Raw genomic sequence first — 17590 nt, forward strand, 5'->3', positions numbered from 1 at the left:
ATATTGCAAAGCAAATAGTTAATAGAAGACTAAGAGATAGCTTTGGGAAGTGGATGTAACAAATTGATGTGCAAGACCGAAAAGCAACAGTCAGAAATGGATGTAAATTCATTAATGCTGCAGCTTATTTGTTAAAGTTTTGATTATATTGATATGGCCTGATCGTTTCCCATCAGACACATTATTTCTCTCACAAGTCAGTCCATCAGAATCTGTTCATCTGGTGATTTGCTTGGTTTGATGCATATTCACAACTTTAGTTCTTGTAAATGGTTGTGTCAATAAATTTTCTGGAAAGAATTAAGTACTGTTATTCATGCTTATGTCTAGTCTTAATTTGCTCCATAGTCTTGCATTTATAAGACATATTAACAGAAGGCTGATGTAAATGAAATACAACCAGTTTGGCATAAAGTACAACCTACAATTTAGCATAAACATTGGGAAAGTACGGGGAAACATTGGTTAGCATCCCCATTTTCTTTTACCTAATAGCATTCTCTTGAGACTCAGTCTCGATCCCTCTGATAGTAAGATAAACCAGTCTGCGTTGGTGACCAAAATGTGTGTGGGGATTTTTCCTCACAAACCAATCAAGCAATTCTGTAGTGGGCACCAACTGGGTAGCCTACACAATTTCACTCATTTCTGACACTATCTATCTGGAGTTATTGTCAGATGTTGTCAACTGAAGAATTACAAGGTTCATAAAGTTCGAAAGGAGAGTTTTATTTCACATAAAGGGTTGTAGCCTACAAAGTGACCATTCTTACAGTCTGGGAATCGTAGCCTCTGGCAGAAACTGAAAACAGGCAGTTCAAGGGAGGGGTAAAGGGAACAGTTGTTTATGCCGAGTGGGGTACCTAAGTATATATATTCAATAACCTATAGGAGAAGTCATGAATATTTATTAAAAGAGAAATATGCACATGCACAGTAGAGCTTCATGCCTTCTCGGGGGACCAGTGTTCAAAACGTGGAAGTGTTAGCACAGTGCAAAGGGGCAGTTTTCAGCCCTCTGACATCAAAAGGTTAGCAGATGACACGAAAACTCTCACTGCATGTCCTCTGCCATCCTGCCAAAACAGTTCTGGAGATGGCGGTTAGTTTAGGAAGGGAGGTGTTATGAAACTGGTGAGCTGTCACGTTGAAGCAGCAAAGGTGGAGGAAGAGGCTGGTCGCAGCCACCATTGACTAAAGGCAGTGAAACAGTGAGTCATCTGTTTTGTGTTTTCCAGAGCTGGTTTCTGCCTACTCCTTAGGAGTGAATTCTGGTTAAAGGTGAATAAGGAAGGGGCATACTGAGGCGTGTCCGACCTCCTATCTTGTGATGGCTGGGAACTCAGTTTTTAAGATGAGGTCTATTACCTGGGTCCACTCACCTGGTGCAATAAAGCCAAACACCCACATTGAGTTAGAGGTTTGTAGTTAGAGAATGGAAGGTGTTTCTTTGCAGGGCACCAAGCAAGGAGAATCAGCAGCTCATGCTTAAGACAGGACCTCCATGATGGCTTACAGGAAGAGTTTTTAAAGGCAGGGGAACATTTCAGGAAAGCAGAAATTACAGGCCCAATTGCAAATCACTACATGGAGGTTATACATTGATTTGGCCCAAAAACGTGGGGTATCTTAAAGTGGGGGTTTTTTATGGCATGGATGGATTCAGAGATTCTTTCGATTTGCAGTTGGTTAAGTTTAGCAAGGCGTTGTTTAAGAACTTGGGGTGGGCAGAAGGTAATATTAAGGTTTGGCCTGTGTGCGTGACTCTCCCCAGACCCTTCAAGAAGCAATCTAGAGTGAACAACAGCAATGAGTTCAGTCCTCAGGGGCCCCCAGTCTGAGTTCTGCATGACAGTGGTTGGCATTTCCAATCTGGTTGTGCAGGTTTCAGAAAAACAACTCAGGGACATATGTTAAGACGTTACCTTTAATTTCTGCAGGGAATCAAACATCTTGCGGCTCTAACCTACTTGGGTGGCTATTGTTTGTTATCAGCTATTTCTTTGTTATCAGGTTGCTCATTTACTTCTACAGGCTAGCTAGATGCCTGGAATTTCCCTTGAAGAGATTCAAGATTTTTCTTTATTTTCATGCTTGAAGGGGAGGGGAAGGTGTGTGTCGGGCCCCTAAGAGAGGTCCCTGCCCCATCTCAGTTTCACTCAGTTGGTTGGAGGGTTTAGGATTTTCCTTTTATCTCTCTCCCACAGGCTTAGTCCCACAAAACTAGCCCCTGTCTCAAGTACCAAGCATGAGCCCAGGTTGTAACCTGCGCATTGAGACTTTCAATTCACGTTTTTTTACCTGACCAACAAGTAGTCCTAGTTTTAATGTAATATGCATTTTACTGGTAGCTTTTAATTATAGATGTGATTAAATAATGCTACAATTGAGTATCATCTTTTATGTTTTTAGGGAAGGTATTCATATAAACCAAGAATTGCTGCAAATATCTCCCAGCATCACAGAGCAGTTCATTGAGCTGTTATGTCAGTTCAACCCAAACCGAGCTATAGAGACTCTGCAAGTCCTTGAGTGCTACCGTCTGGAAGAAACTATTCAGGTGAGACGAGCAACGTAGAAGAGGCAAGAGTAAACTCTGCTTTAACATTCCCTGTTTGACAGACAGTCAAAGTAAATGGGGGAAAAAGATATAATTTCTTTTTAAACCTTGTAAATTCTTAGTTGAGACACTCTCCTGAAAACAAAACTTAGATTAACAAATATCTGCTATACCCATCATGTGGCAGAAACCTCAGTTCAAAAGTGTCTTTCTCAGGGCAGTGGCTTAGGGGCTTTGCTTAAACTGTATTTTAACAAAGAGCCTTAAATCTTTTTTTTTTTTTTTTTTTGAGATGGAGTCTTACTCTCTTGCCCAGGCTGGATTGCAGTGGAGTGATCTCAGCTCACTGCAACCTCTGCCTCCCAAGTTCAAGCGATTCTCTGCCTCAGCCTCCTGAGTAGTGGGATGACAGGTGCCCACCACCACACCCAGCTAATTTTTGTATTTTTAGTAGAGACAGGATTTCACCATGTTGGCCAGGCTGGTCTTGAACCCCTGATCTCGTGATCCACCCGCCTCTGCCTTTCAAAGTCCACCGCGCCTGGCCAAGCCTTAAATCTTGCGTAGTGATGAGACAGGAGAGAGCAGTTCCAGCCTAGTAAAAAGTAGGAGCATGTGTGGGAAGATAGTCAAATCTGCTCCCAGATTCCTCCTGGGCCAATAAGCAAGTGCTGTCTCCAGTAAAGAAGAATGTATGTCCTGCCATCAGGCAGATAGAGGCGGGGGCGGAGGGTTCCCTGCATTTTCATTGTCTGACAGTCCTCAGTATTTTGGGGAGACGTATTTTGGTTTTGTTCAGTGTTCCTTTTGAAACTTTGCTTTCAGAAAGTTTCACGTATTAAAAGCTAGGTGGGTAGCTCTGGAGAGATTTGGGTTGACATAATAGATTAGCAGAGGGGAAAAAATCGTAGATTAAAACAAGTGGAAAGGAACAAATTGGGGTACATTGTCCCATATCTTATTGAAACAGTCTCTTGGTTGTGAAAATACCTCAGTTTGGTTAAATAGTTGCATCTCATTTTAGGAGATGCTATTGTAAGGTTTCCATCATAGTTAGGTATAGGCCAGTAGGCATTTAATAAAAGACATTTCTATAGAAACAAAGAGAAACACAAGTTACTCTTTGGAGGCAAACTTGTCCCTCAGTCTGGAGGGGAGCTAGCTGAGAATATTTCAAGATTTGTGTTTAAAGTATCTGTAGTTGGGGTGAAAGTAGGAAGTGGCAATCTGACAGATTTTCCTGGATTGCAGTTTGAATGAGGTGTTCCAGTGAACTTTCTGTCCATAAGTAAGTTGTTGTGATTTCTCCGAAGTTTATATCAAGTTGTCTAGCTTTTAGTGTGCAGGGCATCAGGAAAAGCAGTTTTAATTTCAGTGATTCTAAGTCAGAAAAATGGGAGAAAATTTTCAAATATTAGTTTGGAGAGTTGGTCAGATACTGGAGGAAACTGAAAATTCAGGATTTAGTCCAATTGCATGTAAATCATAAAATCTCAAACCATGAGTTTAGAATCTCATAATGTTTATTGTAGTTTTTTTTCTTCTGAAAGTTCTCCCATTTTTACCAAAAATAATCACAGTAAGTTCAGTTGATTTGTAAAATAAGTTTAGTGTCGTTATATTTGGCTTGATTATTATACTGCAAGAATAGTGATTGGCTATTTAGGCTTTTTAAAAATCTGCTCTGCTGAGACTTAGAATAAATCTCAGACTAGACCTTTAAAAGTCTCTCATCTTCAGGCTGCGAAGCAGTCATCATCAGATATTACCTGTAATGCCTGGGTATATTATTTTTTTGAGGCCCCCAAATATTCTGAGGTTCCTGGGTTTCTCAGAAAGTGGCATTCTTTACTCACTGCAAGGCTAGGAACCCTGTAAGCGTAGCATCTTGACGGGGTACCAGGCCAGTTTTTCCAAGGACTTCATTGCCTCCTTATAGTTAAGCTTAGTTACTTAAAGCAGTCTGGTTGTATCTAAAAATAATGACATCCCAATCAAAGCCTTGGTAATATAACCTGTGTTTCCAATTTTTCTGCTACAAACAGAGCAAATTCTTACTGAACTCGTGAAAATAACCATATTGCCATAGAATATGAATATTCAGTTTCCAAATTTGGGAAGGATCAGGTATAGAAAAAAAATAAATGTTTTAATATTGCTTGCAAAAAATATACTTTACCAAATTATTTTAAGGCCGTGAATAGCCCCTGCCTACCCCCACTGCAGAAAAAAAGTTTTCTTAACTCTGGAAAGCAACACACAAAAAGTATCAGCAGTGTTTCCAACAAGTCATAACAATTACTTCAGTCCAGTGTAATTAATTCCTATTTTTCTTAATGTCAGATTAGCAATTTTATGAGGCCAGGTTTGTTTTTTCCATTGGAGGTTGGGAAATTTTTACCCAAACCAGTGATGATATGGTGTCACAGTTGTCAAAAACCTGGATTCAAGAGTATATGTTGCACTCTTTTTCATGACCTCCTTGAAAATGCAACACTTTAGAATTTGCAAGGAGATCTCAGGAAAAAAAGTGTCAAAATAAAGTAATTAACTATGGACAACGTGACTTAACATGACTGTGATTAAAGGCACAGTTGTCAAGGAAATTTGGTTATTTTCTGTGGCCTACAACAATTTAACATAATATGACTGATAACATATACTAAGACATAGCAGATTTCTAGGGATCTCATAGAATTTTGGAAGACATGTTAATAATACCATATACAAATTCAATTCAAAGAACGTTAAGCATCATTTCCTACGTGACAGTGTTTCCCATATAATTTAGAACATCAAATAAGCTGGTTCATTATCTCTTTTTTGTATGCTTCAGGCACCCTCTGCAACATCCCAATATTAGGCTGAGGTTACAAAGACTCAGTTTTGGCTGGGCCTGGTGGCTCAGACCTGTAATCCCAGCACTTGAGAGGGCAAGGTGGGTGGATCACTTGAGGTCAGGAGTTCCAGACTAGCGTGACCAACATGGTGAAACCCCATCTTCACTGAAAATACAAAAAAAAAATAGCCTGGCATGATGGCATACACCTGTAGTCCCAGCTACTCGGGAGGCCAAGGCAGGAGACTTGCATTAACCCGGAGGCAGAGATTGCAGTGAGCCGAGATCTCGCCACTGCACTCCAGCCTGGGCGACAGAGTGAGACTCTGTCTCAAAATAAAAAAAGAAGACCCAGTTTTAGAATTTGAACTTTGGTTTCGAGAAGCCTGTCAAATATGTCAAAGGTTTAAAAGATTTGATCAAAATAGGATCACAGTTCACTGTAAAATCATGGTAATTAATGAGTCAAAGTGGTAATTAGAAGGGAGACTCACATATGAAGTTACTTGTATAAGTTTGTAGCTAGTAAGTGGTAGCCCCTGAGATTGAACCCAGGTAGTCCGACTCCATAGTGCATGTTCTTAATTGCCGTGATAAACTGCTTCATTTATTTTAGTAACGTCAGCTTTATAGAAATTGTTATTCACCAAGTATGATAGAAATTCAATAAGCATAGAAAAAGAAACATAGTAAAAATATTGAAAGGAGACCAAGCTCTTGTTTGCAGACACAGTTGATTAGATAGTCCTGTTGTGCCATAAGACTTAATAGACTAAATAGCAATTGAGTAGCATTAGCACGCTCATTGTCTTGATTCTCTTCCCTTATTTTCCTGTTTCTAAATGAGAATGTCTGTCTACACAGACACGCAGGCTATTTTCTGTAACAGCATGGTTCCCGTTTAACATTTAATTTTTAGCTGTCATGTATCTCTTTTCCTTTGCTGTCAACACTCTCGAAACAGTTGCCTGTATTTTCTGCATCTACCTCCTGAACTGCCCCCACATACTTTTAAAAATATTTAATTATGAAATATTTTAAATCTACAGAAATGTGCTGAATTCCAATTATGTGTATACCCACCCGCCAAATTTGACAGTTAACATTTGCCATACTGGCCCTAGATCGTTGTTATCTTTTTCTTCTTGTTTATATTAAAAGTAAAGCACCCATTATCTGTCTTGCTCCCCGCCTCCCCTGAGGTCACCACTGTCCTAGACTGGCATTTACCCTCCTGATCTATGTTTTGAATTTTTTCTGTATGTGTATGTATCTATAAAATACATGATACAGTTGTATATGTTCTTAAAATTTATATTAATATACAGTAGGTATTTTATTATAAATTGCTTTTTTTAACCAATTTTTTTTTTTTTTTTTTTTGATTTTTTTTTTTAGAGTCTCTCTCTCTTGCCCAGGCTGGAGTGCAGTGATGTGATCTCGGCTCACTGCAACCTCCACCTCCCACGTTCAAGCGATTCTCCTGCCTCAGCCTCCCAAGTTGCTGAAATTATGGATGTGTGCCACTGTGCTTATTTTTGTATTTTTAGTAGAGATGGGGTTTCACCATGCTACCCAGGCTGGTCTTGAACTGCTGACCTCAAGTGATCTGCCAGCCTTGGCCTCCCAAAGTTCTGAGATTACTGGTGTGAGCTACTGCACCAGGCCACTTTTACTAAATTAAAAAAAAAAAAATTATACATGTAGATCTACTTCATTCGTTTAATGATCATATGTTAGTCTGTCAAATGAATATGCCAGTTTATTTCCCTGTTGGCAAACATTTAGATTGTTTCCAATCTTTTGCTATTATAAACGGTGTTACAGTATACATCCTTGTACATATCTTCTTGTGTGCCCATATGAGGCTTCTCTAAGTAATATACCTGGAAATGGAATTGTTTAAACAGCAAAGTAGTATAGCACTACTGATACTTCCAACTTGATTTCCTCATTGTCTCTGTTCCCATCAGCAGTGTTTGATATTTGCTATTTTTTACATCCTTGCTGATGCCTGGTGTTTTCAGTCTTCCTGATTTTTGCCAGTATGATGGATATTAGCAATTACTCATACATTAAACATCTTTCTGTATGTTCGATGAACCTTGGGATTTTCTTTTCTCTGAATTATTTATTCATATCATTTGCCCATTTTCCTGTTGAGTTTCTGCCCTTCTCTTACTGAGTCCTAGAAGTTCTGATTTTCGTATCTCTAATCCTTTGCTAATTTTATGTGTTGGAGTTACTTTCTTCCAATTTATTATGGCACATCATTTAACTTGGTTTTTAGTGACTTGTATTTTAGTTTACCAGTCTTTAAGGCTTAAGAGAGAGAGAGAGAGAGAGAGTGTGTGTGTTTCCTTTTCTATTTTAATGGAATAAAGGGTATTCTCTTATATAAATTTTATAGTTTAACTTCTTACATTTAGGCTTTTAATCCATCTGGAGTTAATTTTTGCAAGCTGATCAAAGGAGGATTTATATCTTTACTTCCACATGATAGTTGATGGTCCATGTGGCATTTTATTATCCTTTCCTCACTGGTTTTTAATGCCTTACTGCCATATACTAAACTCCCAAATATACATGAATCTCTTGATGAGCTCTGTTCTCTCCCTTGGTTGTCTTTCCCTGTGCTCATACCATAGCTTTTCCATAGATTTATTATTTGCAGAAGGAATCCTCCCTCCTTGCTCTTTTTCTGTAAAATGCTTTGGCCACTTTGGTGTCCTACATCTCCTACTATTTCACGTGAATTTAGAGATCACATTGTCAAGTTTCTTTAAGAGAAACAAACTCTTTGGAATTTTGATTACGAATACATTGAATTTATAGACTAATTCGGAGAGAATCGACATCTCCAGAGTGTTGATTCTTCTCTTTCAGGAAAATGTATGCCTTTCTGTACGTTTTCCCTTTTTTTCTCCTTAGCCTAACTGATACTTCTTTTTTACTAATTAGAGATTTTTAGTTTATTCATTTTTATTAATATTTTACAAGTTGATGTGTAATGTTTTCATTGTCATTTTCAATTGTTTAATAATTATACTTGATTAAATTCTAGTTTGTATTATTACTATGTATGTATATATGTTAGCTTTTCTCCAGTGTATATACCTAATTCAGGTGTGTAACAATTTTTAAAAATAAATAAATGAAAAAAATGAGTGAATTTGGTTCAAGTGGAACTGCCGAATGAGCCACTATATGACTAGAAAGTCAGTTATTTGCATATTATCCTGTAAAGCATCATACTAATAATGTATAAATTCATTATTTATTATCATATGAGCTTTTTTCATCCTCAGTGGGATCTTCCCACTCTACAAACAAGATTTGTGAATAAAAATATTTATCCTTTTTCTTTGCTAGATTTCTCAGAAGTATGAGCTTCATGAAGTCACTGCATATCTATTGGAAAAGAAAGGAGATATTCATGGTGCCTTCTTAATAATGTTGGAGGTAACATATTCCCATGTTTCTTTCATCATATTTCTGTCCATTCCTCTATCCATTCATGAATCCATCTTTTTCTTATGTTTCAAAGTAAGCTGCAGATAGTACATTTACCCCTGAATATTTTTATCATTTATAGCGTTAACTAGACTCATATTTCTTTATGGTACTTTTTGAAAAGGTAAAACTTACAGCAGTAAAAACCATGTGGTAAGTGTACCATTTGTTGAGTTGTTGGCAAGTATTTTTATGTATATACCACAGTGTGTTTGCCCGTTCCTCCCTCAGTGGGCACGTGGGCTGCTTCCCCCTTTGGGTTGTTGTGAATAGTGCTGCTGTGAACATGGGTGTACAAACACCTTTGAGTTCTTGCTTTTATTTCTTTGGGATATATACCCGGAAGTAGAATTGTTGGGTCAAATAACAATTCTTTTTTTTTTTTTTTGAGGAATTGCCATACTGTTTTCCATATCATCTATGTCATTTTACATCCCCACTAGCCATACTCAAGGGTTCCAGTTTCTCTGCATTCTTGCTGACACTTATTTTCTGTTTTCTTGGTAGTAGCCATCCTGAAGGGTGAAGCAAAGTGATGTAGCAATTTTTTTTTTTTTTTTAAATATTGTCATCTGGCTAGGAATGGATTAGGGATATCATATTTCTATTTTAAAATGTTCCATATTGGCTTCTAGTTTCCTTCTATCCATATAATTCTAAAATAAGCCAGGAAGAATAATCCACAGAGGCTTTGTGTAGGCACTTAATCTCTTTTAATATGTAAATTACCCCATACCTCTTTTTTTTCTTGCAATTTATTTGTCGACAATACCATGAACCTAGTTTTAGGGAATAAATAAGAGTATTTCTGACACAGATGAGAGGAGAAACAGGGGATCTTTGTCAGGAATGAGGCCATCATTTGTAAAGGCTTAGGAATACAAAGCAAAGAAGTATGGATTGCTTAGAGAGTGCCGCGGCTTCTCTAGGCCTCCGCTGTGTCGTATGTAGGCAGGTCAGGGAAGAAACAATGACTGGATCCAGATTTGGACAGATTTTGTTGGACACACTAAAGAATTGTGGCTAATCTTCTTGTCACATGGGCTCAAATAAAGGTTTTTAAGCAAGAAACTGATTTGATGTTGTTTGTTTCATAAAGACTGCTCTGGTGAGTGTGGGGGATGGGAGGCAGGAGACGGAGACGAGGGAGGTAAAACAAAGCAGACAGGACTTAGAAGGCAGTGGGACAGGTATGAGCCTATGAGGGCTTGAGCTGGGTGTGTCGGTGGCAGTGGAGAGAAGAAGGGCAGATTTGAGAAGTGATTGGTCCTTTGCATATGGTATGAGGTAACTGAGAGGGAGTAGTCGATGAATTTAGCTTATAAGCTTTTTACTCATAGCCCAGTATATTATACCCCTTTTACTCATGACCCAGTATATTAGTCTCTTTTGTGTTGCTGTGAAGGAATACTTGAGGCTGGGTAATTTACAAGGAAGAGAGGTTTATTTGGCTGACAGTTCTGCAGACTGTGTTAGAAGTATGACACCAGCATCTGCTTCTGGTGAGGAGCTCAGGAAGCGAGGGTCAAGGAGAGCTGATGTGTCACATGGCAACAGAGGGAGCAAGACTGGGGTCTGGGGAGGGGTGCCACGCTCTTTAGACATCCAGCTCTCATGTGAACTAATAGAGGGAGAAGCCGCTCATTGCCACAGGGGGCTGCACCAGGCCGTTGGTGAGGGATCCACTCCCATGACCCAGACGCCTTCCACTAAGCCCCACCTTCCAACACTGGGAATCACATTTCAGCATGAGATTTGGAGGAGTCAAATATCCAAACTGTGTCACCCCGTATGCGTTGTATTCCCTCATCCAAAGCGTAGATAAATCCTGATCCTCATTACTGAGCCTAAAGAGTGTAGGTGATGACCGTGCTGGGATAAGAGAAGCAGGGGTGGGCAAAACAGGTGCTGCTGACTCTTTGGGTCCCTTCTCGTCCTGCTGGCTGTCCTTTCTGTAAACACAAGAATTTACTTCTGCCTGACAGTAAAGGACTGTTCTTAATAACCTTGTAGTTTTGAGGGGTTTACCTTTAAAATATGTTAATTCAAGTATTTGGTGGGTAGAAATGTAAAGTGTTCCTTTTTAACTCCTATATTCTTTTTATCTCCTAGAGACTACAAAGCAAACTTCAAGAGATAACACATCAAGGTGAAAGTAAGTTCTCGAATATAATTACAACTTTTTTCATCCATGGACACTGTGTTTTAAAAGACGTTTAATGAACTGCATTTATTATGTAATAATTACACTTGCATAAATGCATAATTGCTGTTTATTCTCTTTGACATGGATCTCAATTTTAGCTAATTTTCAAGAGTTCAGAACAGGAAATCATAGAAACCATTGTGACTTTGTGATGCTGATTTTCAGTGGACTTAAATGTATGGAAAATTAGGCACTGTTTGTTGGTTATCTTTTTTTTTTTTTAAATTTTGAGACAGGCTCGCTCTCTGTTGCCCAGGATGGAGTGCAGTGGTACCAGTCTTGGCTCACCGCAGCCTCCGCCTTCCAGGCTCAAGCAGTCTTTCTACCTCACCCTCCCAAGTAGCTGGGACTACAGATGCACACCACCACATAGGCTAATTTTTTATTTTTTGTAGAGATGGGGTTCACCATGTCACCCAGGCTGGTCTCAAACTCCTGGGCTCAAGTGATCTGCACACCTCAGCCTCCCAAGGTGCTGGGATTACAGGCATAAGCCACCACGCCTGGCTGGTTATCTTTTTGTTTATACTTTTGTTATAACAAAAATATGGTTCAGTTATGTTTAAATGAGGATATAACTAACATCCTAAAAATGAATATGCCAAATAACAGCAAATCAGACCTTCTGATTAGTAGAACGTTGAACATAGCCAGTGTTTCCAAACTGAATTTATACAGTTGTAACCAAGAAAAGTGAAAGTCGACAATTTAGTATCTTGAGTGGCTTTGTCCTCAACAAATGTAAAATTTTCATCATATTTCTTGAATATCTCAAAAAAATTATGTTTAAAAATTGTGATAAAATATACCCTAACATAAAATGTAGCATTTTAACTATTTTTGTTTATTCGCACAGCACTGAGCTCGCAGTTCAGTAGCATTAAGTATATTCACATTATTAGAGTCATTATCCCCATCCACCTCCAAATGTTTTCATCTCCCCAAACTGAACACCTGTACCCCTGCAGCAGCAGCTCCCCTGTTCCCCTCTCCTCCCAGCCCCTGGTAAATACCGTTTTATTTTCTATTTCCACCATGCTTTTTCTAAATTTGATTACTCAACTATCTCATATGAATGAAATTATACAGTGTTTGTCCTCTTGAGATTTGCTTATTTAACATAAGGTTCATAAATGTTGTAGCATGTGTCAGAATTTTCCTCCTTTTGAAGGCTGAATAAAATTCCATTGCATGTGTAGGCCACGTTTTATTTATTCATTCATCCTTCACTGGACACCTGGGACGCTTCCACTTTTTGGCTATTGTGACTAATGCCACTATGAACATGAATGTACAGTTTCTCTTCAAGACCTGGCTTTCAGTTCTTTTGGGGTGTATAATCGGAAGTGAGATTGCTGGATCAAGTATTAATTCTGTTCATTTTTTGAGGAATGGCCATACTGTTTTCCCTAGCTGCTGCTTCATTTTACATTCCCACCAACAGTACACAAGGGTTCCAATTTCTCCACATTCTTTCCAACATTTATATTCCGGGTTTTTTTAGTAGTAGCTATTCATATGTGTGTGAGGTATCTAATTATCGGTTTGATTTGCATTTCTCTAATGATTAGTGATATTGACTTTCATGAGTATTTTGGCCATTTATTTGGAGAAATGTCCATTCCAGTCCTGTACCCATTTTTTAAATTAGGTTGTTTGTTTTCATATTCTTTGACATTTTAAAAATAGCCCTCCTGAAGATCAGGGAACCACTGGTGGGTGATTTTTAGATGATCCTCTTTAACACACATTTCTTAGAGATCCCTTGGTCCACACATTTCCCTAATACAGCATTTCCCTGATTCTCTGTAGATTAGTTACCTGTATTTTTGTAGTAAGGCCTTAGGTGAGAGGTTCTGTGCTGTTTTATGATCATCAGGTATTAGTTACCTGCATTTCTGCAGTGAGATCCTAGGTGACACAGTCTGTGCTGTTGTATGATCATCAGGTATTAGTTACCTGTATTTCTGTAGTAAGGTCCTAGGTGAGAGGGTCTGTGCTGTTTTATGATCATCAGGTATTAGTTACCTGTGTTTCTGTAGTGAGATCCTAGGTGACATAGTCTGTGCTGTTTTATGATCATCAGGTATTAGTTACCTGTGTTTCTGTAGTGAGGTCCTAGGTGACAGGGTCTGTGCTGTTTTATGATCATCAGGTATTAGCTACCTGTATTTCTGTAGTGAAGTCCTAGGTGACAGGGTCTGTGCCATTGTATGATCATCAGGTATTAGCTACCTGTATTTCTGTAGTGAGGTCCTAGGTGACAGGGTCTGTGCTGTTTTATGATCATCAGGTATTAGTTACCTGTATTTCTGTAGTGAAGTCCTAGGTGACAGGGTCTGTGCTGTTTTATGATCATCAGGTATTAGTTACCTGTATTTCTGTAGTGAGGTCCTAGGTGACAGGGTCTGTGCTGTTTTATGATCATCAGGTATGATAGTAAATCTTTTTGGAACACCAGTAAACACAGATAGACTTTTTTATATTGATAGTTCAACTGGGCACTTAATTACTATTTTTGTGCTATCAGTATGTATTTAGTCAATTTGGTTATATTTGTTGCATTTTATGGCATTTTTAAAAAATTTAGAGTTATGAGAATAACTTTTCTATTTTTTTTCCTTTTTGAGATGGAGTCTTTCTTTGTCTCCCAGGCTGGAATGTAGTGGCATGATCTCAGGTCACTGCACCCTCTGCCTCTTGGGTTCAAGTGATCTTCCCATCTCAGCCTCCCAAGTATCTGGGACTACAGGTGCCCACCAGCACACCCAGCTAATCTTTGTATTTTTAGTAAAGATGGGGTTTCATCATGTTGGCTAGGGTGGTCTCGAACTCCTGACCTCAGGTGATCTACCTACCTTTGCCTCCCAAAGTGCTGGTAGTACAGGCATGAAGTACCACACTCATCCAAGAATACCTTTTCAAGATAATACACGAAAGACTGAGGAAAAAAGAAGAGTATTTCCCCAAAATCACTACAGTCATTTGCAGGTGGCATGTCTGCAGAGGCCAGTGTTTTTTATTCCAGTGAAAATAAATTTTCCAAAAATAGTCTCATGCCTGCCATCTACTTTATTTATTTATTTATTTGTTTGTTTATTTATTTATTTATTTATTTATTTTGAGACAGTCTCACTCGTTGCCCAGGTTGGAGGGCAGTAGTACCATCTCAGCCCACTGCAACCTCCACCTCCCAGGTTCAAGTAACTCTTCCTGCCTCAGCCTCCTGAGTAGCTGGGATTATAGGTACCTGCCACCATACCCGCCTAATTTTTGTATTTTTGATAGAGATGGGGTTTCACCGTGTTGGCCAGGCTGGTCTTGAACTCCTGACCTCAGGGTGATTCTCCCACCTTGGCTTCCCAAAGTGCTGGAGTTACAGGCGTGAGCCACTGCCCCCGGGCACATCTACTTTGATATTCGATTTTGATAGTGTGCTTAAGTATTTGGGAGGATTTGCTAATTGTGAGACATTGTGCTTAGTTCCTGTGGGCTGTATACACAGACTGCTAAAACATAGCTTTCCCTACCCGCTGCACAAAGAATTTTAGTCTCCTAATGGAGACAGATACGTCAATAAAATGTTGGAGTGTCGGCAGGATGGTGTGTCTGTCGTGAAAGGTATATTGAGAATGTCAAAGGTGTGTGGAAAATTCAGGAACTCTTTGTAACCTATAAATCAGTGAGTTTTGTGGACAGCCTTTGAAGAAAGACTGGAAGGGTAAATAGGAATTTGATAGAAGCAGAAGGACCTTCGAGGCTGAGGAAAACATGAACATGGAAGTGCCTGGCTGGTAACCTCAAGGGGTGAGAAATAATCGGGTGACACTGGAGCACAGAGGGAGAGAGGAGCCCAAGTCTTTACTCTGTTTACTTAGTGTCAGACGCTTACCTATGTTCTATTTTTCAGAATTAGGACTCTGATGGTTTTTATGGAAGGGAGTGATCTGTTTGAACTTGTGCTTAAGTGACAGTATAAAAGAGAACAAGGGATGTAGGATTTGGATGTCAAAAGTTCAACTAAGCAACTGTTGCAGTAGCGTGGATGAGATGATGAGAAGGTCCACCAGGGTAAAAGCTGTGGTCGTATGCAAGCATGGAAGGAGAATCAGCAACACGTGGCGAGTTGTCTGAATGTGTGGGGTGATGGGGAGGGAAGCACCAAAGATGAAGATTTGTAAACTGGTTGACTTAAAGATGATGATCCCATTAACTTGGTTTGTAAATGGCGGAGGAGGAGCAGATTTGAAATGAGAAAAGTAAGTTGCACATACAAAGTTTCAAGTGCTTGCAGGACATCCATGTGGACATAAATGTCTTAGCTTCATTAGAAAATTCAACCTGTAGATTTTGAATGGAAGAATGATTGGAGTTGTGTATTTGAAAGTTATTAATAAAGATATGAGAGTTGAAACAAGAATGGCTGAAATCACTGTGAAAATGAAGAGACCTAAACTAGTATCTTGGGGGAATATCTATGTTTAAGAAATAGGCAGAAGAAGAGATAGTAGTCCAAGAAAGGTGAACGATAATCTCTCTATTAACTAATCCTTAGACAGATGACTGGGGATTTTCCATATTTCCATAGCATATTGAAATGCTAAGTATGATGTGCCTTATCTGTCCTAAAAACATTTCTGTGGGGAACTCTTATTTCACAGAATAATCTGTTTGTTAATCTACAAAACATTAGTATCAGGTTTTTTGAATTATTATATGCTAGAAAATGAAGGAGTGGCAAAGAAATAAAAAGTGACTTTTCACAGAAGCTCTGAGGTCATTGGCAGTATATCCTTAAATGGTTTTTACACTTTTTCTAAATCTAGATACCCAAGAGGATCCCTCACTGAAGGGTGTTGAAGATACGATGGTAGAGACCATTGCTCTTTGCCAGAGAAATTCACATAATTTGAACCAGCAGCAACGTGAGGTAGGAGAATGTCTGTTCAGGCATTTAGAAGCCTGTACTTGTCTGAAACTAGGAGTCGATTCTGTTTCCATTGCCCTGTCAGCCACCTGGGTTTAATTCAAGTGGATTTTAATCACCTCTTAGTGTTCCCAGGAGTAGAAGACTCCCGGAGTTATTATAAAGAATGCCTGGCTTCTTTGTTCTCACCAAAGGCTTTCTGTTCATGGTTTGGCTGTGCTGTAAAGCTTAAGGTGCATGAACACTAGATGTGCCTGTTCTCTTTGGACTGAGGTTTTGTGTATTCCATGCAGTGCTACCAGAGATAGGTCATCATTTATCATCGTCTCCATTCCCTGTGGTGAAAGTGAGCATGAAGAGCTGGAGGAAAGTCCTCAAGGGCTACAGAGAAAGCTGGAAAAGGGTTAAAGAAGGCTATGGTGTAGTAATTCTCAACCTTGGTTGCACATGAGAGTCACCTGGGGAGCCTTAAACAATTCCAGTACTCAATCTGCACCCCAGATCAATTAATTAAAGTCTCTGGGGATGGAACCCAGTCACCGCTATGTTTTAAAGCTCCCTTCATGATTCCAATTTACGGCCAGCGTTGGAACCATTGCTGTCACAGATCCCAGGCGGCACAAAAGAAGAAAACAAAACTGAAGGAGGTATCGTTGAGCAGCAGGTGCAGGTGGGAGTTAGAGCAGGGAAGCAGAAACGAAGGGGGTGAGGTGAGATTTGTTACTTAAATTCTGCAGTAGTTTTAAGAAGTAAAGTTGTATCATGATATGGCTTAACTCTTTGCCTGCCCTTCCATGGCTCAGGCCTCTAACTTGACACTCTCTGGCTTCTTTCTAATGCCTGGGTTTTAGAAATGGGAAACAGATTAACTATATATCCGTATTTAGCCATACGTGTTACAATGAAAATAACAAATCGTCGCATGTTTTCTGTTCTTCTGAGATGAGTAAATTTCTCCTTTAAGTTTTTGTCCAGAAGTTTTCAAGGCCATAAATTATGAAAACTTTTTAGAATGTAAATTGTGTATAACAAGCACATATTGTGATTATTTTTCTTTATTATAAGAAACTTTCTGTGAAATGATACATACTCATCATTTTAAAAATCGTGAAATACAGAAAGGTATGCAGAAGAATGGTTTTTTTAAAAAAATTAAAATATATTCATCCCATCACTCAGAAATAACTGTCATTATCATTTGTTGAACACCACTCCAGATATTTTCTGTCTGCCTAGGTTGATATAATTTTAGTAAAATTGCATCAAATAATGCTTGCTTTTAAAAATATAGTACTCAAAAAATATATGTGTAGTACTCAGCTCCCCATAGGAAGCTAATGTAAAACTAAAGAATGTTCTCAATTGATCCATAATAATTATACATATTCATGGAATTCATGTGATACTTTGATACATGTATACAATGTATAATAGTCAAATCAGGTTTCTTAGGATTATCTGTCACCTCAGACATTTATCATTTCTTTGTGTTGGGAACATTTCCAGTCTTCTAGCTGTTTTGAAATATGCAGTAAATTATTGTTT

The 17590-nt window shown here is 38.8% G+C and overlaps 1 protein-coding gene across 6 annotated transcripts in view; it reads left to right on the top strand.

Moving 5' to 3' along the window:
- Positions 1–17590, top strand: part of VPS8 (VPS8 subunit of CORVET complex) — a 240631-nt gene that overhangs the window by 148970 nt on the left and 74071 nt on the right. For all 6 annotated transcript variants that reach the window (XM_017538380.2, XM_017538382.2, XM_017538384.2 and 3 more), the window contains 4 exons: positions 2413–2560; positions 8772–8861; positions 11025–11067; positions 15945–16048. In XM_017538380.2, coding sequence (XP_017393869.1) covers positions 2413–2560; positions 8772–8861; positions 11025–11067; positions 15945–16048 — 385 coding nt within the window. The remainder of the gene's footprint in view (positions 1–2412; positions 2561–8771; positions 8862–11024; positions 11068–15944; positions 16049–17590) is intronic.

Source organism: Cebus imitator, unplaced genomic scaffold (genome assembly GCF_001604975.1).
Source record: "Cebus imitator isolate Cc_AM_T3 unplaced genomic scaffold, Cebus_imitator-1.0 Scaffold111, whole genome shotgun sequence".
NCBI lineage: Eukaryota > Metazoa > Chordata > Mammalia > Primates > Cebidae > Cebus > Cebus imitator.